Source organism: Arachis hypogaea, chromosome 4 (assembly GCF_003086295.3).
Source record: "Arachis hypogaea cultivar Tifrunner chromosome 4, arahy.Tifrunner.gnm2.J5K5, whole genome shotgun sequence".
NCBI lineage: Eukaryota > Viridiplantae > Streptophyta > Magnoliopsida > Fabales > Fabaceae > Arachis > Arachis hypogaea.
Window position 1 is genome coordinate 111173293 of NC_092039.1, and position 22884 is coordinate 111196176.

General features: G+C 40.2%; 3 protein-coding genes across 5 annotated transcripts; all 3 read right to left on the minus strand.

The window, feature by feature from the left end:
• Positions 1-3058: 3058 nt before the first annotated feature.
• LOC140184213 (uncharacterized) lies at positions 3059-8539 on the minus strand. Its single transcript, XM_072234520.1, has 3 exons — positions 5988-8539; positions 3396-5783; positions 3059-3116 (listed from the first exon to the last, which is right to left on the minus strand). The coding sequence occupies exons 1-3, from the start codon at positions 8537-8539 to the stop codon at positions 3059-3061; spliced, it is 4998 nt and encodes a 1665-aa protein (XP_072090621.1).
• A 754-nt stretch (positions 8540-9293) lies between these two features.
• Positions 9294-10629, minus strand: LOC112797269 (calcium-binding allergen Bet v 3). The gene has a single exon (XM_072235958.1). It carries the CDS (start codon positions 10133-10135, stop codon positions 9578-9580), a length of 558 nt encoding a protein of 185 aa, XP_072092059.1. The 5' UTR covers positions 10136-10629; the 3' UTR covers positions 9294-9577.
• Positions 10630-18297: 7668 nt separating this feature from the next.
• LOC112797270 (thioredoxin-like protein YLS8) lies at positions 18298-22064 on the minus strand. 3 transcript variants are annotated; one of them, XM_025840117.3, is made up of 4 exons: positions 21856-22064; positions 20339-20373; positions 20044-20186; positions 18298-18897 (listed from the first exon to the last, which is right to left on the minus strand). In XM_025840117.3, the coding sequence occupies exons 3-4, from the start codon at positions 20161-20163 to the stop codon at positions 18589-18591; spliced, it is 429 nt and encodes a 142-aa protein (XP_025695902.1). In that variant the 5' UTR covers positions 20164-20186; positions 20339-20373; positions 21856-22064; the 3' UTR covers positions 18298-18588. The 3 variants fall into 3 exon arrangements, with proteins under 3 accessions (XP_025695902.1, XP_025695903.1, XP_072092060.1); XM_025840118.3 differs by having other exon boundaries at positions 20339-20370; positions 21856-22043; XM_072235959.1 differs by having other exon boundaries at positions 20339-20370; positions 20896-22017.
• Between the last annotated feature and the right edge of the window lie 820 nt (positions 22065-22884).

Below are 22884 nucleotides of genomic sequence, written 5' to 3' on the forward strand. Positions count from 1 at the left end.
TCTGAGAGGTATGAGATATGAGGAATGAATGAATACCTGGAGGGATTTGGGCCCTCTATTTATAGGTGATGGTGGCTATCTTATCTTTATCTTATCTGACTAAGATAAGAGGGACGTTTGAATTCGAAAGTTAGTTAGGAGCTCTAGAGGGCCGGTTCGGGGCCTTCTAGAGGGATGAAATGGGTTGACCCGAGGAGCCGGGTTCGGGTTCGGTCACGGGTCCGGGATCCGTGGGCCGGATCCGTAACAGTTGCCCCCGTAGCGGGAGAGCGAGTAAGGTCGGTTTGTCGCTAAGAGTTTGAGATGTTTCTTATTGTGTCTCTGGTGCTGGTCGAGTGTTCGTTTGGTGACGAGGTCGGTTTCTCGATTTCGTTTGGTAAAAGATTCGTCTTGACCGTATTTTGGTCTTGACGTGACCTTTCCGTGCCTCCTGCGCCGTCGCGTCCTTTGAGGCGTAATTGATTAGTTTGCTTTTCCGAGGGGGCATTTATTATGGGGGGGGGTTTTCTCTTTTTTGCCCCCGTGAGTTTTCATTGCGCCCAGGGTTAGTTGTGTCTTTTTTCTTTTTTGAAACCGTTTTGCTTCGGTTTTTATTTCCCTCGTCCGTTTTTTCTTTTCAAAAGGAACTCTTCATTTTCTGAAAAAACTCCTTGGTGGTTTTTGCTTTCTGGTGCCGCTCTACTTCTTCTTATTTTCCTGTTTTCCTTCAGGCTTCTTTCTAGTTTACCAGGTTGGTGTTTTTCGCCTTTTTCTTTCGTACTTGTTTGTGCATGCCTGTTCTATTTTTGCTATGCGTTTGTTCTGCCTGCTTCATTTTTGTTTTGTTTGCTGTATTTGGTGCTTTCGTTGAGTTTGGGGAAGGGGCTGAGCACCGCCGATTTTTATCTTGATTGTAGTGGTGGGTCACGGCGTTTGGGTTTGGTAGTGGTGTTTAGGTTTTTATCTTTGTTACTGTGTAGAGTTGGTAGGCTGATGGTGGTGCTCCTCCCTGTTTTAGTATACAGCGTCGGAGAAATGAGAGTGTGGGTGCCCCCGTAGCCCCTTCCAGGGGCGTTCCCAATCGCTATGGTTGGGTGACCAGCGATGTATGGGGTGTTCCGTCGCGGATGACGGAGGGTGATCTCCAACGGCTCCGCGATCAGGGGGCGATTTGTGGTGGTGGTGAAGAGGAGGGGCGATACGAGCTCGTGCTCCCTGACGCCGACGAGCGTGTTTGTTATTTGAACCTCCGTTCACCCACCGTGCCGGACTGGATGTGGGTTTATGAATCCATGTTTACTCGGCTTGGTGTGCGGTTCCCATTCTCGCCATTTGTTCAGGGTTTACTTAGTCGGTGCTCCGTGGCACCGTCTCAGCTTCACCCGAACAGCTGGGCAGCCGTTCGGTGTTTCGAGTTGGTGTGCCAGTATCTCGATCTTCCGGCTTCGGTTCCTGTTTTTCTTTTTCTTTTCTTGTGCACTCTTCCGACTAAGGAGGGGAAGCACAAGAAAGGATATATGTCTTTCCGTGCTCAGCCTCATCGCCGGATTTTTGGGTTGTTTGAGGATTCATTTCATGGGTTTAAATGGGAGTATTTTAAGGTGCGTCCCGTTCGGGGGCACCACCCGTTTTGGCTGACCTTGGAGGGCGAGCGCCGGTTTCCGACGTACTGGAATTTTGGTGCCGGGCCGTCGGTCTTGACTAAAATCTCCTACGATGATTTGTCTCGGGAGGATAAGGATATTGCCAGCATTTTGTGGCATTTGTTTGGCGAACGTCCGTTGAATCCTCGAGACGTTATGGGGGATCCCGAGGCTTGCCGAACATATATTGGTGTGTTTCCCCTTTTTTTTTTTTAACGCCTCTCTTGTTTTTCTTTTAGTTGAGATGGCTGGCGGGTTGACTACTTTGGCAAGGTTGAAGGCAGCGTTGGTTCGGGAGGAAGGGTCATCGTCTCCTTCTACTCCCGTGGCTACGGATCCGGCCGTGGATTCTCAGGTTATTCCTCAGGGGGTGGTTTCTTCGGGGGCGCCTACTGGCGTTGAAGTTCCCCCCGGCTCGCCTGAGGTTGTGGTGATGATGGCTGCCGAGGCTTCTCGGAAGAGGAGTAGGACTGAAGAGCCGGGTAGTGAGACTTTTGAGGAGGAGGGCTTGGTTCCTAGTGTGATGGACCGACGTTTCGACGCTACGGGTTTTATTGATCAGCACTTAGTGCCCGGAACGGAGTCGTTTTTTGATGGCTGTGACGTCTCGTTCCAGGCTAAGTCGGTCTATCATGCCCTTCTTCGCTCCGCCGTGGTTGTTCGGAAGGCTGAGCCCGTGATGGCCCAAGTGGGTTTGTTGGAGAAGAAGCTTCGGCAGGCCCAGGCTGATGTGACCAAGTTGAAGGAGGAGCTCGAGGCCGCTAATACTGCAAAGGAGAAAGCGGTGAAGTCTTCCGAGGATGCCGGGGCGGAGATTCTCCGACTTGCCGGCATTGAGACTTCGCTTCTTTCTCAATTGGCGGAGGAGCGGACGCGTTCCTTAGATGCGAGTTCTCAAGCTGCCGTGCTCCTTGCCGAGTCAGAAACTCTGAAGGCTGAGGTCGAGGCTCTGAAGAAGGAGAAGACGGCTCTGTTGGCTGATGCTAGGGATGCTGTTGCTGCTACCGAGGAGACGATGAAGGCTCAGGTTCAGGTGTTGGCCCCTGGCGTGGACGTGTCCGTGATGGGAGCGTTTAAGACCGTTCGTGATGGTCGGATTGTTGATATTGAGTAGCTTTTTTTTTGTAATTTTGTTTTGAACTTTGTTTGAATTTTTCTAGTGGCTTAAGGGCCGTGACTTTGTTTTGAATGGTATTTTCGGCCGTTTTTTGGGTCTTTGTATGATCCGTTTGTGGCGTTTATTTGGCCGTTCGGGCCTTTTTGCATTTTTGAGCGTTTGTTATATCGTAACCGTTCGTTTGGTCGGTTTTTTGGATATCCGTGTGTTCGGCCTGGGGGGTGATCAGTCCCCCAGCGATGGCCGTGTCTTCGTTCCGTGTTTGAGAAACGGTAATGAGTTGTAATGGAGATGAGGTGGAAGTAACTTGTAAAAAATTTTATTTGAATGGTTGGGCCTCGTTAAAACCCTTCGTGAGGGAAAGAGTACCCGAGATTCTAAAAGACAAAATGAGAGAAAATAAAAGAAGGACAAAGGGGTGATTTATTTAAGTGTAGTATCTTCGTAAGTTGGCTGCGTTCCAAGTTCTTGGTATTTCGCTGCCGTCGAGTCGTTCGAGTTTATATGCTCCTTTTCCAATTACGGCTTTGATTCTGTATGGTCCTTCCCAGTTGGGGGCGAGCTTTCCTTCTCCTGGGGTCGGGGGACCGATATCGTTTCGTCGTAGGACGAGGTCGTCGTCCGCAAATTCTCGTCGAATAACGCCGTGATTGTACCTTAGGCTAATTCTTTGTTTGAGTGCTAACTCTTTGACGTGAGCTATGTGTCTCTCTTCGTCCACGAGGTCTCGTTCTGCTTCTTCGTCGTTACCTCCAACCGTTTTCCTGGGGCTGGGGTCCCCGATTTCCACTGGGATGACTGCTTCTACGCCGTATGTTAATCGGAAGGGCGTTTCCCCCGTGCTCGTTTGGGGTGTTGTTCGGTACGACCATAGAACTGATCCCAACTCATCTGCCCATAGTCCTTTGGCTTCGTCGAGTCGTTTCTTGAGTCCTTTAACGATTATTTTGTTGGCGGATTCCACCTGTCCGTTTGTTTGGGGATGTTCTACCGAGCTGAAGCGATGGGATATGTGCAATCCTTCTAGGAGTTCCTTGAATTTTTTGTCGGTGAACTGGGTTCCGTTGTCTGAGATGATGACTTCGGGGATTCCGAATCGGGTAATGATCTGCCGCCAGACGAATTTTCGACATTGGGTCGCCGTTATGGAGGCCAGGGGCTCGGCTTCAATCCATTTGGTGTAGTAGTCTATGGCGACGACGAGATATCTGAGTTGGCCGGGTGCCGTGGGGAAGGGCCCGACGAGGTCGATTCCCCAAGTGCCGAATGGCCGTTCTGCCGATATAATGCTGAGTTGGTGTGGGGCGGCTTGGTGGATATTGGCATGCCTTTGGCATTTGTCGCAGCTTTTTGTTAATTGTATGGAATCTCGGATGATCGTGGGCCAGAAATAGCCAGCCCTGGTGATTTTTTGGGCTAGCGTTTTCCCTCCGATGTGGTGGCCGCAGCAGCCTTCGTGGATCTCGCGGAGTATGTATTCCGTGTCTCCGGGTTCGACACATTTGAGTAGGGGTTGCGAGAATCCGCGTTTGTATAGTTGTCCTGCTATGATGGTGTAGTTGGCGGCTTCTCTTTTTATTCGCCTTTCTTCTTTTGAGTCTGGTGGTAGGGTTCCGTCGAGGAGGTATTGCAAGATAGGGTATGTCCATGACTCCCGGTTTGAGGATGTTAGGTGTGCGTTGATTATTGTTGATACGGAAGGCGACTTAACGACCTCCTGGATTAGTGATCTGTTGCCGTGTCCCGACTTCGTACTGGCTAGCTTGGAGAGCAGGTCCGCCCTGGCGTTTCGTTCCCTGGGGACGTGTTGTATGGTGATGCTTTCGAATCCTCCTTTTAACTCACTCACTTTATTGAGGTATTGTTGGAGTAGGGGGTCCCGGGTTTGGTAGCTCCCGTTGATTTGGGAGCACACTACCTGGGAATCGGTATTTACTTCGAGTACCTTGGCGTCGACTTCCCGGGCTAGGTTTAGGCCTGCTAAGAGGGCCTCGTATTCTGCTTGGTTATTTGATACTGGAAAGTCGTATCTTATTGATTGTTCAATTATGATCCCATTTTGGTTTTCGAGTATAATTCCGGCGCCTCCGTGAGTAGAGTTTGATGAGCCGTCGACGTGCAGTTTCCATGGTTCGGGGGTGAGTTTGATCGGAGTCATTTCAACGATGAAGTCGGTCAAGGCCTGCGCTTTGATGGCGTTTCGGGGTTCGAACCTGATCTGGAATTGGGATAACTCGATGGACCATGCTAGCATTCTTCCTGCTAGGTCGGGTTTTTGTAATACTTGTTTGACCGCTTGGTCAGTTCGCACCGTTATGGGGTGGGCTTGGAAGTATTGTCGTAGCCGTCGGGATGCCGAGAGGAGTGTGAAAGCTAGCTTCTCTAAGCGTGAATAGCGAGCTTCTGTGTTCTGTAGGACCTTACTTATAAAGTATATGGGTTTTTGTTCTTTTTTCTCGTTTTCCTGGACGAGTGCTGCTGCGATTGCTTCTTCCGTTATGGAGAGGTACAGGTATAGTGTTTCCCCTATTTGGGGTTTTGCGAGGATTGGAGGTTCCGCTAGAACCCTTTTGAAGTGTTGGAAAGCTTCTTCGCATTCTATCTCCCATTTGAAGGGGGTTCCTTTTTTCATAAGTTTGAAAAAAGGGATTGCCTTTTGGGCCGATGCCCCGAGGAACCGGGATAGCGCGATCAGTCGGCCGGTGAGTTTTTGGATTTCTTTGAGGTTTTTGGGACTTGTCATCTCAAGGACGGCACGATATTTTTCTGGGTTTGCCTCAACTCCTCGTTGTGTGATCATGAAGCCGAGGAATTTTCCTGCTTCCATCCCGAAGGCACATTTTGTTGGGTTGAGTCGCATTTGGTGTTTTCGCAGGGTGTTCATTATTACCTTGAGGTCGTCGGTTAGTTGCTCGCCGGATTCCGTCTTGGCGAGCATATCGTCTATGTAGACTTCTATTTTGCTTCCGGATAAGTTGCGAAATATCTTGTTAACAAGCCGCTGGTAGGTGGCTCCGGCGTTTTTTAAGCCGAAGGGCATTACTCTATAGCAGTAGGTTCCGTCCGGGGTGATGAATGCTGTTTTCTCTTCGTCTGGTCGGTGCATCGGGATCTGATTGTAGCCGGAATATGCGTCCATGAAGCTGAGGTATCGGTGGCCGGATGCTGCATCTACTAGTCCGTCGATGTTCGGTAGGGGGAAGGCGTCCTTCGGGCATGCTTTGTTGAGATCCGTGTAGTCGACGCACATTCGCCATTTCCCGTTAGATTTTCTTACCAGTACGACGTTGGCTAGCCAGGTCGTGTAAGGGAGTTCTCGGATGAAGTTGGCTTCGAGTAGGGCTTTCACCTGTTTTCGGACCTCGGCGGCTCGGTCTAGTGACATTTTCCGTCTTCTTTGTGCCACTGGTTTGGCTAAGGGGTCTACTGCCAGATGGTGAGACATTAGGTCGGGGCTTATTCCCGGCATATTGGCTGGTGTAAATGCGAACAGGTCTCTGTTTTGTTTCAAAAGTTGGGAGAGTTCTTCTTTGAGGTCGTATGGGAGGTTTCTGTTGATGAAAGTGTATTCTTCTTTGGTTGGCCCTATTTGTAGCTTTTCCATGTCTCCTTCTGGTTCCGGTCTAGGTTGGCCGTCTAGTCGTGCGTCTAGGTCGGCAAGGAATATTCCGGCTGTGTCCCGGGATTTTTTCCTTAGGGCTAAGCTATTGTTGTCGCATTCGGCTGCGACTTCCCGGTCTCCGTGAATGGTTCCGATGGTGCCGTCATCGGCCCTGAACTTCATGAGGAGGTATTTGGTGAAGATGACTGCAGAGAAGTCGTTGATCGTTTTTCTCCCGAGAATGACGTTATAGGCTGTGGAGTCTTTTAGGACTACGAATTCGGATAAGATCGTCTTTCTCTGATTGCTTGTTCCTATGGTGATGGGAAGGGTAACCGAGCCGTCAGGTTTGAGGAAGTTGTCTCCGAGGCCCGTGACGCCGTGGCGGTGTGTTTGGAGGTTGTTGTTGCGGAGCCCGAGTTTGTCGAAAGCTCCTCGGAAGAGGATGTTAGAGTCGGCGCCAGTGTCCACCAGTATTCTTCTTACTAGCCCTGTTCCGATTCGGGCTGATATGACAAAAGGGGCGTCTTCGGCCGAGGTGCCGTGTTGGCAGTCCTCCGGCACGAAAGTTATCGAGCTGTCAGCTATGGCGACTGGGTCGTGGTGCCTGACGGCCATTATTTTGAGGTCTTTTTTCATTGTTAGCTTTGACTTATTCGATACATCTTTGCCCGTGATGACGTTCACTATGATGGTCGGATCCTCTTCGCGGTTTTCCCTGGGGGGCGGCTTTTGAGTTCTCGGGTTGCGTCCTTCTCTTTCTGGTGATTTGTCCCTGTCGGCGCGCCTTGGTTCTCTGATGAATTTGACGAACTCTGGGAGTTTGCCGTCTCGTATGGCCTGCTCGAGAGCGTCTTTAAGGTCGAAACAATCTTGTGTTTTGTGGCCGTATCCTCGGTGGTAGTCGCAGTAGAGGGCTTTGTTTCCTCCTGTCCTTTCCTTGAGTGGTCGGGCTTTGGGGATGACACCTCGATCTGCTATTTGGTGGTATATCTCAGTAATTGGTGCTGTTAGGGGGGTGTAATTGGAGAATTTTCCTATTCTTGGTGGTCGGTGGGTTGGTCTAAGGTTGTCTCGTTGATTCTCTTTGGGTGGTGGGTTATGACGGGGAGTCGGGTTGCCGTGTTGGGTAGCGACGTGCTGCCGTTTGTTGGCAGCGACGACCTGGCTGACTTCCTCGTCGTTGATGTAATCTTTGGCAACGTTCTGGATTTCGTGCATGGTCCATACTGGTTTAGTGGTGAGGTGTTTGCGAAAGTCTTCATTCATGAGCCCGTTAGTTAGGCAGAGGCTGGCAACGGAGTCCGTGAGCCCGTCGACCGTCAGGCATTCATCGTTGAAGCGGTCGAGGTATTTTCTTGTAGATTCTTCTTGTTTCTGTGTGACCCCTAGCAAGCTGATGGGGTGTTTGGCCTTGGTGATTCGGGTTGTGAATTGGGCCATGAATTTTCTTGTGATGTCGTGGAAGCTGGTTATGGATCCGTTTGGGAGGGCGTTGAACCATTTGATCGCCGGTCCGGCAAGGGTTACTGGGAAGGCTCTGCATCGGACCGCGTCGGATGCTCCTTCCAAGTTCATTCTGGCCTCGAAAGCCGTTAGGTGTTCTTGAGGGTCTTTAGTTCCGTCGTACTTCATGTCGGTGGGTTTGTCGAAGCCTCTGGGGATTTTCGCTCTTAAGATTCTTTCTGTGAAGGGCGTGGCTCCCATTATGATGTGATCGTTTCTTGTGCGCTTGGTGTGCCGTCGTCTCGGGTCTTCGTCCGAATTGTGCTGACGGTTCAGATCATGGGATGCGCTGCGGTGGTGTTTTTTGCTGTGTCGCCGTTCTGGCGTTTTCTCGTGTCGGTGGTTGCGTGAGGTGCTACGATCATCTCTTCTATCGTGTTGCCGGGTTGGCGACCTTCCGCGGTAGGATCGTGGCCTGGACGTCGCCTGGCTTCCGTGTTCGTTGGCGTATTTTCCTTTGTCGGTTAGTTTACCTTCAAGTTCCTGGACTCGGAGGCAGAGATCCTGAATGATCTGTGTCGCTTTGTCCCTTGCTTTCTCGGGGTGTTGTGGATCTGCGATTATGTGCTCGTTGGTGCGGTGGATGGTACTGGCCATCCGGGCTTGGTTTACGACCTCCTGTTGTTCTGGGGTCGGATGACGTGGTCTGGAGTTGTCTTGGCTTGATGGATTTTCGTCCAAGATACCCTCCATCTGTTTCGACTGTCGCAGGTCCCCACAGACGGCGCCAATGTACAGAATGCTTCTGATACGTTCTAGGAGGAGGATCGGGAACCCGCGGGTCGAATCGAATGTTGAGTTTTCCAGCTGGAACGGAGGGGAGGTACCTGCAAAGACACTCCGACGCTCAAGTCAGAATAGATCTGAGAGGTATGAGATATGAGGAATGAATGAATACCTGGAGGGATTTGGGCCCTCTATTTATAGGTGATGGTGGCTATCTTATCTTTATCTTATCTGACTAAGATAAGAGGGACGTTTGAATTCGAAAGTTAGTTAGGAGCTCTAGAGGGCCGGTTCGGGGCCTTCTAGAGGGATGAAACGGGTTGACCCGAGGAGTCGGGTTCGGGTTCGGTCACGGGTCCGGGATCCGTGGGCCGGATCCGTAACAATTATAATTATAAAAAATATATAATATATATTAATTAAAATTAACAACTAAAATTACTAAAATATTAATATTTTTAAAATATCTAAAATTCTTAAATATATATTATATACACCCTTGAGATATACCAGAAAGTCTCCTTTCTCTTCTGTTTAACGATAGTTTGTGAATAACAAAATAGAATCACTTATCTATGAGATTCAGGAGAATTACACTGTTCATGTAAACAAAGCATAAGCATTTGGAAATATTTACGAATTGAATCAAAATAAAAGAGAAAAATAGAAAACAATTAAAAGCAAAACGTTGCAAAAAACATAACTTATATAATACTAGCAATTCGTCACCAAAAAAATATATATATATATATAATACTAGCAATTTACATTAAGTCTAGTTAATTGCGTCTTACGCCAAAAAAAAATTAAAATTCAAAAATATATCAACCAATATTATACAATTTAGAAACTTCTGAAAATGTTGATAGAAAGAAAATTCTTCAACCATAAAAAAAGAAGTACCATAACATGTCACAGAATTTCTACCACATAATTATCAAAAACAGTACTTCTTGATATACTATAAAAAAAAAAAAAAGTAGAAATTGGAATGAAGCTAATTGATCATTTTTTAACAATGGCGGATCTCATCATGTTCTTGAACTCAGAGAAATCAACACGGCCATCATGGTTGATATCAACAGATCCAATCATCTTCTGAACACTCTCAATCTCATCCCCTTCAGACAACCCTAACTTCCCTAGCACCACTTGAAGCTCCCTCGCCGATATGTAACCGTCACCATTCTCATCGAACACCTTAAACGCTTCCCAAAGATCCGATTCCTCCTGCTCCTTCATCTTCTCCTCCTCTTCTTCGTCGTTTGTCGCGTCCATGAACCCGAAGTATTCTTCCCCTAGAGACTCATGCAGTTTCAAGAAGTCCTCGAATGCCAAACCCTCGTTCCCCGGACTTATATATGACTTCGTCAAGTTCTCTAGCTCCGCCGTGTCCGCCTCCAGCCCTAGAAGGTTCATTGCCTGGCTGATCTCCTTCACCGTGATAATGTCGTCGCCATTCTTGTCAAACATATCGAAGATCTTTCTCAGCCGGATCGAGTTTAAGCTCGGGCTTCTGAGCCTAAACGACGACGGCTGAGTCATCTTCTTTTCTTGTCCCATTAGTTTAGCTTATTTTTAAGTGCACGTGCTATACTTGAAGTTATAATAATAAATGGCAACTACTCCCATGAAGATGGCAAAAACATCTTCTCATGATGATCCTTGTTCAAAAAGTGTAACTTATTTATTTAGCAACATTTTAAATAAAAGTAACACTTTTACTTCAAATCAAATCAAGCCCTACAATCTATCATCCAATGGTCAAAATGATGTATCTTCACATGATGATAATCATTAAATCTTCATTGGAGTAGCCACCATAATAAATATGCAATTTTTCTATTGAGAAGAAGAGAGAAATTTTTAAAATAATAATGCAATTATATGTTGTTACACATACGTTACTTGCCCCTTGAGATGGGTTTTCAGTTTTGTATGGTGAAAAATAGGTTTATGGTTGAAAAAAGAAGGAAAATGTTAAGGTAGCTAGATGTGTGGAACCCTATATACCATAGCTAATGGTCCTGAATTCTTGTGAATGGTGTGTGGTGTGTGGTGTGTGATGCTACGTATATTATAAGAGATGGTGTGTGCGTGTTTGGTGGCCAACCAAAGGGGACTATTCCATGCTTTGCGTGTTTGAAGGACCGTTTCTCATTATTATTAGTGTCTAATGAATTTTCCTTTGTTTACTTTAATCATAAGATTATTAGTACAGCAGAATAATAAACGAATGACCAGAAAATATTTGGTCTAAGTACTTTGTGATTTGAAAAATGATATTCTTCGTCCTCTCGTAACGTTAACTTCGTTCTAATGTCATAGCAGTATTATATAATTTTTTTATTCACTACTCGAAAATTAAATAAAAATTAAATAAAAAAATATTAGAGAATAATCAAAATTTATTATTTTTAGTTATTAATGACTAAAAATTTATTATTTTGATAGTCTTTTAGTATTTTTTAATTTAAAATTTTATTTTTACATGTTTTTAAAATATATTTAAAATATTTTTAAAAAATTCTATCACTATTTATTTTAATTTATAATATTAAAATTTATAAAAAAAAATTACAATAGTAGAATTTTTTTAGTCTAATGGATCCCTTAGGACTTTTTTATCTTTTGACATTTGGAGATGCAAAGTATGAGAAAATAGGTGATTGACTTGAATTTTATATTCTAGAAGACCATAAAGGACTTTTTCAAGTCATCCATTGTATTTGTCCTTCACTGATAAGGTTTCATTATTTGACAATAATAGTTGACATGCTGGCATGCACGATAGATGCCAACTTTGAATTTCAACTATAATAGGCTCCATATCTTAATGCATGCAGGCGTATCTAGATGCTAAGCATTGAATGATACGGAGTGACGGTCCAAAAATGACGATCACAGTTATGGGGAATGGATCTAGATAGGCATCTTTATTTTATATCGACATGAAAAAGTATTTTTTTAATTTGTTGGGGGCCAAAAATAACTTATCAATACTTTTTGACTAAATGGTTTTGTTAAAGATAAATATTAGGAATAAAATATATTTTTATATAAAATTTTTAAAAATATATTTATTTTTTAAATTTTCGATTTACATCAATTTTAGTTTTTTTTTGTTATTTTTTTCGATTAACATTTTTTTTAGGGTTAAGTACGATTTTGGTCTCTAAAGTAGGGACTGAAAATTTTTTCCGTCCTTAACTTTTTTTCTTACAAAATCGTCCCTAAAGTTTAACCTAGTTTTAAAATCGTCTATTTTACCACATTTTTAATTTTTATTCTAAAAATACCCTTAATTAAAAAAATAAAAAATAAAACAGGTTAAATGGGAGAAGGGATCATGGGGGGAGGGAGCCGCCGTCGTACTAGATTTGTCGCTGCCGTTGAGCCGCGTCGCCGTACTGGGCTTGTCGCCACCGTTGAGCCACCATCGCTGACTGCGAAGAGAGAGAGAGAGAGGGATGCGCAAGCTGAAGAGATTCGCGTCCTCCACTGCCGCCGGTCCTCGCCCTTCACATCTCGCTGTTGTTCCTCCTTACTCGCTGCTCTCCTCGCCGCTCGTCACTGCTCTCCGCGTCCTCGCCGCTACTCCAAGACCCTCACCGTCTGCCGCTGTTCCGCTGGTCCTCCCCACTCGTCGTGCTGAATTGTGACTTGTTATGTAATTTTTGTTAACGTTGCTAGTAGTTGCTGTGGTTGAACTAGTAAATTAAAATCCGATCCTCCTCTCCTTCTTCTGTGTGAACTAGATTTTTTGTTTGTCTTACATAATCTAAATTTGTTGTAAAATTTGTTGTGGAATATCTGAATTTTTTGCTTGATGATTCTGATTTAGCTTGAAATATAAGATTGAATTTGTCTATTGATGATATGGGTTTTGGATATGTTGATGTTGCTATAATGTCATGCTTTGTTGATTAGGTGAATCTCTACTTCTGATTTAGCTTGAATCTGAAATATTGATGCTGCTGAATTTGTTGATTATTATTTAAGGTTACACAAATTTTGGTTCAAGTTATTTGAATTTCTTTAAGTATTTTGGTCCCTTTTTTATAATCTAAATTCAAGTTTTGTAAACGAGTTTGAATTTGATCTCAACTCAAATTCAAGGAATTACCATAGAAACAAGTTTATGGAAATCATTAGCAGGGATGAAGAAGATGAAGAAGTAGAGTAAGAGAGGAGATGATGAAATTGTGATAGAGGGTAAGGATATAATTGTCCAAATGACGATCTTAAAACCAACTGAACTTTAAGAACGATTTTGTATGCAAAAAAATATTAGAAACAACAAATTTTCAACCCCTACTTTAAAAACCAAAATCGTATCTAACCTTTTATTTTTTAATTATACCCCTTCCTAAAACCACCACCATTATTGTCACATTCCTCTCTCTCTCTCATTACTGCATTTCATTTCTCGTGAAAACACTATTTTTACACTGTTACTAGACTAAAATAGTTCCTTTTTCTCTCTGGTGGAAGCACCTGCTCCCATTGCTTTTATCTTCTGTTGCCAAAGTATGCTTCATGCACTACTCTGTCCCGTTTTGTTTTAAGTGTTTTTTTTTTTTTTTAATTTGTCCTTGTTCTTCTTGCTTTACATATGAGTTAATTTTTGGACCGCACTCAAACTGAAATCTTTTTTTCTTTTTGGAACGTTGGCTCCTTTTTAAATAAGAAAATATGTCTTTTTTCTTCTTCTTCTAGGGAGTAGCAGTGACAAGTAACATTTCTGGGTAGTAGCATATGGGGATCTCTTTTTTTCTTGATATCTAATATGGAGTTACTGCATTCAGGGCTATCTATTACTACTAGAAAGTTCTAAAAGATTTTTCATTGAAGCAAGTAGAAGCTAATTGTTAGTAACGGATGCAAAGTATCTTATTGATTTCAACTTGTGGCATCTCTTTTCAAATCTTCACATTTGGAAGTTAACGGAAAAGGGAAGGTACATTGTTAAGGAAATTGCAATTTTTTTGTTGTGTGAAATATTGTTGGATAATAGGGACATTGCAGTGTGTGTAGTAGGTGACAATGGTGAAGATAATGTGTTGGATAGTGGTGAAGAGAGAGAGAATGTGCGAAATAATGATGATGGGCACGGGGGAGGGTTAAAATTAGACAAAAAATATTATCTGAAAAAAAAAATACAGAAAGGATAAAATGAATGTAAATTGAAAATAAGGAAAAATAAAATTAAAATAAATTAAAATATAAGGGTATTTTTTATAAATATTGGAGATAAAAAATATACTTTTTTTAATATTATTCATATTTGATAATAAAAGTGGTTGATGAAAAATAAAATAAGATAAAAAAATATTTTTTATATCATAAAAAATATCATAAACGTCGTTTATGCTTATACATGCATATATTTTTTTTGTTCTTGGATGTGGTTTGCTAGGCCAACCCAACCTGAAAATCTACCTAAAAGTCTAAAACTAACCTCCACCGGGATCAACACTTGAAGGATCCTTTTTTTCCTGCCAAATGCATATTTATATTGGATCATTTTGAGAATTACATTTAAAATTCGACTCAATTCATGCGTTTTACCAAAAATTGAATCTAATCGAATTTAAATTAATGGATTTGTATTTAATATTTTAAACACATATGCGGCTCTACTCTTTTTCATCTTTAAAAAAGAAAAATTAATTGGGTCAGAGTCAAACCGTCCTAGTGATGCTTGATGCTTCTGTTCCTTGGGACCGTCTAACTCATTTCAACTTTTTATTTCATCAAAATATCAAAAAAAAAAAAACTTTCTATTTCATCAGTTTCAGATTTCATGTTTTTTTAATTATATATATTTTTGGGTCTTCAGATCCTAATCCTTCTTTTGCTTTTTGTTTTCAGACCCTTACTCCATTTTTGGGAATTGACCCTTAATCCTTTCTTCCTTTGGAATTTCTTTTTGAGTTAAATTTCAATAAACTAAACTATGCTCTGATTTCTGGCCCTTTCAATGATCCACAAGGGTCCACTAGCCCAATAAAAAATCAGTTGCAACAGGGTAAACTACAAAATAGTAATATAAAATTATTTTTGCTAATAGAAATATACAAATGATAAATTAGTTTTTAAAATATTAAAAGGTAAGAAAAATAATAATTTTTTTATAAGTAACAAATAAATTTTAAAATTGAAAAACAACTTGTGCATTTACTCGAAAATTTATATGCAATATTTGGACAAGCATTTAGAAGATACATACAAAAAAAAAATTGGAACAAAATTTGGATATTAAACTTTTTTTTAATTTAAATTTTATAAATTCTGATTATTCATTATTCACAATGTGTGTGTGTAAAATTACTGTTATCTGATATAACCTCTGAGCCTCACATCTTGTATAGTTAGTTGTAGTTTGTTACATGTTAGTTAGATGGTAATTATATAATAGTATACTAAGTCTGTTTTGAGTTAGTTATGCAATACATAAGCAAGCACCGTAAGCTTATGCAACTTAGGATTCATCATTGTATGATCAAGTACAATCAATTTCCATTTTTCTCTGTGTGAAGTCTCTCACTAGTCACTACCTCATCACACACACTATTTCTATATGGTGTGGTGAGCGTAGACCAAATCTGGTTGAGCTCACTTTGAATTTGAGATTGAAGAAGGAAGCTTGGTCCTTCAGATTCTTGAATGCAACAAGAAGCAAAATCTGAAGTAGACAATGTCACGAACTCCATTATAGAATCTTGATGCATAAGAAATTTCTTGAATCAATCGAAGCAATTCAAACTCCAATCCTGGTCAAGATCCAACAAGTTATCTCTTTCTTCATCCAACTGAGAATCCTGATATTTCTATTACTGGTATTGTTCTGAATAGTAGAAATTATAATAGCTGGAGTAGGGTTATGCTTCTTGTTTTAAAAATCAAAGAACAAACTAAAATTTTGTTGATGGAATTCTGATTAGACCACATAGGTGTGATCCATCGTTTGAAGCATGGGAAAGATGCAATACCTATATAGTTGTATGGATTAATATTTTTTTTAGAGCCTAGAATTTTACAAAATGTGATCTAGAACAATATTGCTTTCGATCTTTAGGAAGATTTGAAGCATAAATATTATTAAGTTGATCGATTTTAAATTGCCAAATTGCAAGAAGAATTACATGCTTTAAGACAAGGTGAGATGAGTGTCACTACTTATTTCACAAAGATGAAATCACTCTGGGAGGAAATAGAGAATTTTAGAGCCATTCCATCTTGTGATTGTGGTTCATTTTGCAAGTGTGGCTTGGGAATCATGAGAAAATTTAGAACTAAAAATCAGGTTGCTCGATTCCTTAGAGGATTGAACGAGTAATTCTTAGGTGTTAGGTCTCAGGTCATGCTAATGGATTCACTCCCAAACGTGAATGTTGTATTCAGTTTGCTTACACAGCAAGAAAGACAATTTCATGGTCTAAATTTTGATTTCGCTGATCAGAAGTTTGTAGCACAAGCTAGTTCTGCCACTCTCTTTAATACTGTTTCAGAGAATATGCAAGGCAGAGAGAGGGAGGACAATATGGAAGAGGCAAAATGCAATGCTCCCACTGTGGAAAGACAGGGCACATAGTCAGTACATGCTACAAAAAGCATGGGCTACCACTTCATCTCAAACAGAAATATATACCAACAATAGCACACTGCCTTTGTGAATGTTGGTGTAGAAAGACTATCAGTGTCCAAGCATCACCACTCCTAGCCACTCCAACATCAATCAATGCAGCAGGTATCCGAATTCTAGTTTCTTATCATGTGAAAAACTTTCTCAAAATCATAAAGCATTCTTGCTTTCATTGTCCTCAAACATTGAAACCAAGCATTTTAAGGAGGCTATGACTCAAAATTGCTGGAAAGAAGCTATCAAGTCTAAATTAAACTCACTATAGGTAAGCAAAACTTTGACAATCACATCACTCCCACCAGACAAGAAGGCCATAGGATGCAAGCAGGTTTTCAAGGTTAAATACAACCCTGATGAATCAGTTGAACGCTACAAAGCACGCCTCGTGGCGAAGGGATATACACAGGGATCGGGAATTAACTATAGAGACACATTTAGTCTAATTTTGAAGCTCACTAGTTTGAGAGTTGTACTTGCCCTGGAAGCAGCCAAAAACTAGTATTTGAACCGCATAGATGTGAATACAATCTTTCTTCATGATGAATTGAAAGAAGTGTATACGAGGGCTCTCCCTAGTCTATATGTTAAGAAAGGTCAAGTTTGAAAGCTAGAGAAATCACTATATAGGCCGAAACAGACAAGCAGACAGTGGAATAACAAGTTGAAGTCAGTTTTGATCGAATTAGGCTACAAATAGTGCAGATCAGACTATAGTTTGTTCACCAAACAATCAGATTCGAGCTTAACTACAGTGTTAGTATATGTAAACAACTTGATGCTTGCTGAAAATGACTTGGCAGAGATCAATCTCATAAAGAAGGAGCTTGATGAAAGATCTAGAATCAAGGACATTGGAGATTTGAAATTCTTCCTTGGCTTAGAGGTTGCTAGATCTATCAGATAAAGGAATCACTCTATACCAAACGAAGTATGTGTTGGATTTATTGACAGACCATGGTTTTGAAGATTGCAAACCGGCATCGACCTTTATGGACTACAGTGCAAAGCTAAGCAGGATAGTGGAATATATGAAGCTTATTGGAAAATTGCTATATCTCACTAACGCTTGACCAGACCTTAGCTATGCCATAGGTCACCTAATACAATACTTGGACAAACCTACCACATCCCATATGCAAGCTACTCATAGATTGTTGAGATATCTTAAATTTGCACCAGCACAAGGTTTATTCTTCCCTACACACAATGATCTCTATGTCACAGACTTTTCGAACTTAGATTGGACAGCATGCCCAGATACACATCACTCCACTTTTGCTTATTGCTTTTATCTTGGACCATCGTTGGTTTTATGGAAAAGCAAGAAGCAAATGACAGTCTCATGTAGCTCCTCGAAAGTAGAATACAGGACCCTTACAACAGCTTTCAAGGAAAGCGATATGGTTAAGCAATATCCCCTTTGACCTTGGAATACCTTTGTCAAAGCCAACTAGTGTTTTTGTGATGGCCAGTTAGTTATTCATATAGCATCTAATCTAGTTTTTCATGAATGCACTAAGCATATTGAGGTTGATTGCCATGTGGTTTGTGACAAATTCATGGAAGGTCTAATTCATTTGCTCCCTATCTCCATACATGACCAAATAGTTGACTTACTAACTAAGCCTCTACCTCCAGCTACTTTCACAACTATTCATCGCAAATTGGAATTGTTGGACATATACACTCCCAATTTTACGGAGGTGTTACCTGATATAGCCTCTCAACTTCTCATCTTGTATAGTTAGGAGTTAGCTCAGCTATAGTTAGTTGTAGTTTGTTACAAGCGAGTCTATTTTGAGTTAGTTATGCAATATGTAATAACTTGCTATATAAGCAAGCACTGTAAGCTTCCGCAACATGAGATTTATCATTGTATGATAAAGTATAATCAACTCTCTCTCTCCCTATTCTGTGAAAAACCATGCACGAGACCCAATTCTTGTTCATTTTGTTAACTTAATACATAGATTTAACTTTGAAGGATGATACGTTATTCAAATAATTACAAGATGCCTTCATCAACTTGTTACCACAGACGGTGAATAATCAACTTCAAAAAATAAATAAAATTCTGTAATAAGAAAGTTGCAATCATAGATTATAATTTATAAATAAGAGCACCTGTTGCAATTTTCGCCAAATAACACGTTGCATGCTACCAGAGCAGAGCACTGCTACGCTAACATGATAAAAACAGACTAAGCAGCTAAGCAGTAAAGACACCATATATTGCTGGTAATAGCAGCTAAGCAATTTTTGGAAGAAAAATTAAACATAGGAATTGTCTTACAGATCCAGAAACATCAAAGGTATGATGCACAATATATGGTGATTACAACAAAGCAGCAATCTTTGCTTGTGAGGCTTAGTAACGGTACTTGGTTGAATAATCTTTGGGGGCAATCACGAGACCACGGCCCTTCCTTGCCCCTCGGTAAACTGTCTCGATAATGTCGATGAACTCTTGCTTGTCCTTGAGAGCCCAGTTGATCTTGTTGTTGTTTCCAGTGCCCAGGTCTATCATAATGTGCTTGTTCCTAAAGAAGAACATCACTGTGGATGGGTCATAGAGCTCGTACATGGTGTTGAAATCAGGAACCTCCGTGATGTCCACAAGGTAAATTACAGCAAAGTTTTTTATTGTTTCAGCAACTGATGCTAACACTTCATCCATCTGAGCAAGCAAAAAATAAATTATTATTTAGAAGACAAGACACCATGCTACAATTTCTATGGTGTTTCGTCATAGTAATCTAAATATAATGCTACTTCAAAGTAACATGTACCAACTACCAACCAAAACCACATCTTCATTCTGGAAGGCAGGCACAAATGCAAAGACACAAAAATTACAAAATTTGGGATAAACATACAAAAACTAGGTTGGTTGAGGCACACTCAGAGACATTCAACCAACATCATCATGTTCATTGAAGAATAAAAAGTCCTATAAGATTTACTAATATTTGTCAATTTCAATAAGCCAGATCATGGTCGTCGAGATTCAAATTGCAAACTTATTTTCAGGACCACGAGTTGAGCTGAATCATGAATCACATCCTAAATAACAAAAAAAGATAACTTTCTTTTAATATAACATTATAATCACCTAAATTCAACTAATTCATCAACGGTCTAAGCAAAAAAGTAAATTAGTCAATTTGAAAGACTGACTATAATTTTCTTTATCTTTTTACCTGGTGGATTGGTAATTAGTTCAGCATAAAGGAACATAGATAAAGGGGTTGTACCTGAATATTTGAGCGGGCAAAAAGCTGTGTTTCGAAATTCAATTTGTCAGCTGTTATTTGGTCTTTCTTTATATTTCAGTTAGCCATAAAACCCGATGTTTGGCTTTTCAGCCATTTTTAGTTTCCTCTGAACCTCTTCCTCCTTTCTATAGGACACACCATTTATTTGCAGGCGCACAATAAGGCATCCTCCTTGTCTCTCCTTTGTCTTATGGAGAGAGGGAGACCATAAAGAAAGGTAAAGGGTTCGAGAGAACACATGGACACATTGCAAACCGGCAATCACTGCACGATTCAAGCTATGTCTTTCTGACAGGAAAACAATCCTTCATATAATCTATACTGCTGCTGGATTGATGAGCCACAACAAACCACATGAATTGAATCCCAATTCAAGCAATGCTAACGGCTAGATCATACATACATAAAAAAAATTCATAAAACATGTATATTTGATGATAAACACTTACAGCTCATTATTACAACAATCAACTCAGTTTTATACTCCAATACACGAAAATCAATCCAAGCCAGACTCTAATGTTAAAAAACATAAGGGTAGGAATTACCTGCATGCAGGTCTCATCCCAATCATGGCCGAAGCGGATGACAACGAGACGCTCCTCCTCCGCAAGAATCGCCTGATCCACCGCCCATCCCGAATGCAAGTGCGGCAACAGGTACGACATCTCCTTTCTTCTTTCAACAAACCCTAATTCATATGAAAACCAACCAAACCCAACCCAACCCCTTCCAAATCAAATTACTAACACAATTTTAATAAAATAATAATAAGAGAATTTGAGGTTTGCAATTACTAGTTCGTTAGATGATAAGAATCAAAGACAGAGGAAGAGAGTGTACCTCAACGGATAGGGGTACAGTACTTAGAAGAACTGCTGCAGAAAACAAAGATATGACTTTGGATCAATATTTTGTTCCACTAAATTCTTACGTGTTTAGATCACCAAAACCAATATGACTTGGAAAGAACAACCACAGCAAGTGACTTGGAAAGAAAATGTAAACACCGAAACAATCACAAGCATACAGAACATGTGAATATTATTATAGCAAACATAATAATAAAATAGCTCTTCTATTGCGTCTCCAAAATATCCCAAATCAAGAAAACTACATAATCTGATCCACTTGATTCAGAAAGTTACATATATTAGAAAAATTAAGAATCAACTAAAAGAAAAAGAAAAGGAACGCCTGGTTGATTCGATTCAATTGCCTGAGATGAAGAATCAAACAGGGCTGAGAAGCTGAGAGTTTAAATGTTAAACCTCAATATTCAAATAACATGACTCCATTATTGTTATTATTACACCCTTCTAATGTCACAAACTCAATATATATTATAGTCCGTCGACACTTGTATATTCACAACTTGGCCTCATCATTCTGATTCATACCTTAGGTAGAAGAAAAAGTCCCAATCAGCTTTCGTTACAATTTTATCCAGAAAGTTGGGGTTTTGGTTCGGAGTTCATGCCAATGATAATAACGAGAGGGATGAATCCGTGAATCAGTAACATAGGCAGTGCAAATTTTAACAAAGTTCATCACAATGATTAACAACAACAAAAAGCACCGAAGGAACACTCAGTAATATAGGCAGTGCAAATTTTAACAAAGCTCATCACAATGATTAACAACAACGAAAAGCACTGAAAGAACAGTGAATCAGTAACATAGGCAGTGCAAATTTAAAATTTAAAAGTTAACAATTTAAAATTTATCATCAAATACAATCAGTGAGCAAAGCCAATCAATCAAGCACTGACTGAGCAATCTGTTCTGATTCTGTGAGTGGGAAGCAACAAATTCAAGTTACAGCAACAAATTTAACAAATCCTAGTAAAGTCCCGATTTACAGCAAAAAGGAAAATTTATTGATTACCAATTCAGCAACATGCAGAAATACAGGGAGAAGGGAAATCTGGAAAAGAGAGAACACTAAACCAAAACATTAACCAATAATCACAAAACACTAAACCTTCACCCAGCAAAACCAGCAACTACAAACAAAGCCATCAGTAAATTTGAACAAAAAAATTAAGAGCCATCAGTAACTAACAGAGCCATCGAGCCATCAGTAACAGAGCCATCAGTAAAAGAGCAAAGAATTGAAAGCAACAGACTAACAGAGCCATCAAGCCATCAGTAAATTTGAAAAAAAAAATTACAGCCATCAGCAACCAGCAAATACAAGACAGATCCATCAGCAGCAGACAATTACAATTTACAAAACATTACAAGAAAAATGGAACAAAAATGGAACAATTTCAGAACTTCAAACGAAGAAGAAGACCGAACATTCAGAAATTAAAAGGAAGAAGCGGAGGCGAAGAATTGAAAGCAGGGCCACTAACCTGGGTTCCGAGCCGAGAAGCCAGCGAAGATGAAAACGACGTCCCGAGCTACCTGGGGAAGAGAAAGATGAAAACGACACGGGGAAGAGGGAGAAGGGCTAGGGTTTTCCTTGGCTTCAGAGGTCTCCAGGGAGTGCACGAATGATTGGGGGAAGAAGAGGGGCGGGGGGTGGTTCACGAATGGTTCTGCTTTTGTTTTGTTTTTTTTTTTAAATAAACAAAACGACGTCGTTTTATTCGGAATTAATATATTTAATTTTTAATATTAAAAATTCACAATTTACTTTTTAACCCTAAACTAATATATATTCCGGTATCTTACACGCCTAATACATAAAAATATATAAAAAAATTTTGTTAAAGAGAATTAAATGAAAAAATATATCATAATTATCACTATAAATATTTTATAAAATTAAAATTAAAATCAAAGTTTAATGATTTTTAATGTTAAAAACATTCAAAATAATTAGTGTTGTCTAAATTAATTTAGATTAGTTGATTGGTCATCTCATTCATCCATTCCTTCGTCAGTCGAGTTAAAACATATCTAAAAAAAATATTATTTTTCCTTAAGGTCTATCGAGTTAGAAAATACCACAGAAAAAAATTGTATTTGTCTTTAAGTAGAACAATTACTCATCAATAATAATATTTACAAAGATTTGTCTTTGTTAAAATTTAGTTAGAATGAATAATTTCATTTATTGGTATCATATTCATTTTTGAAATCAAAATAATATCATCAATAATATCATCAATGTTAGTACTAGTTAAAATTTCACATTTTATAACATAATTTTCAAGCTTTTAAACTTGTAGACTTATACAGTTATACTACTACAAAAGTTTAAATTGGTTAATATTTTTTGAAAACATTACTAGAATACCATCATTGAGTAATGTTTGTGGGAAGACAAACCATAACTCAATAATTTATTATTCTATTGAAAAATAAATTATTATCCCTTTGTATTAGTAAATATATTTTCTTCTAATTTTTTACACCATTTTATTTAGCAATAATTA

Excerpts from the sequence above, each read along its gene's own strand:
- LOC112797269 (XM_072235958.1), bottom strand. The coding sequence starts at position 10,135 with ATGGGACAAGAAAAGAAGATGACTCAGCCGTCGTCGTTTAGGCTCAGA.
- LOC140184213 (XM_072234520.1), bottom strand. The coding sequence starts at position 8,539 with ATGGAGGGTATCTTGGACGAAAATCCATCAAGCCAAGACAACTCCAGA. Across the intron at positions 5,784-5,987 it reads TCTAACGGGAAATGGCGAAT|AGTAATGCCCTTCGGCTTAA; the intron begins GTGCGTCGACTA and ends CTACTGCTATAG. Across the intron at positions 3,117-3,395 it reads AAACAAAGAATTAGCCTAAG|AATCTCGGGTACTCTTTCCC; the intron begins GTACAATCACGG and ends TTTGTCTTTTAG.
- LOC112797270 (XM_025840117.3), bottom strand. The coding sequence starts at position 20,163 with ATGTCGTACCTGTTGCCGCACTTGCATTCGGGATGGGCGGTGGATCAG. Across the intron at positions 18,898-20,043 it reads GGGATGAGACCTGCATGCAG|ATGGATGAAGTGTTAGCATC; the intron begins GTAATTCCTACC and ends TTGCTTGCTCAG.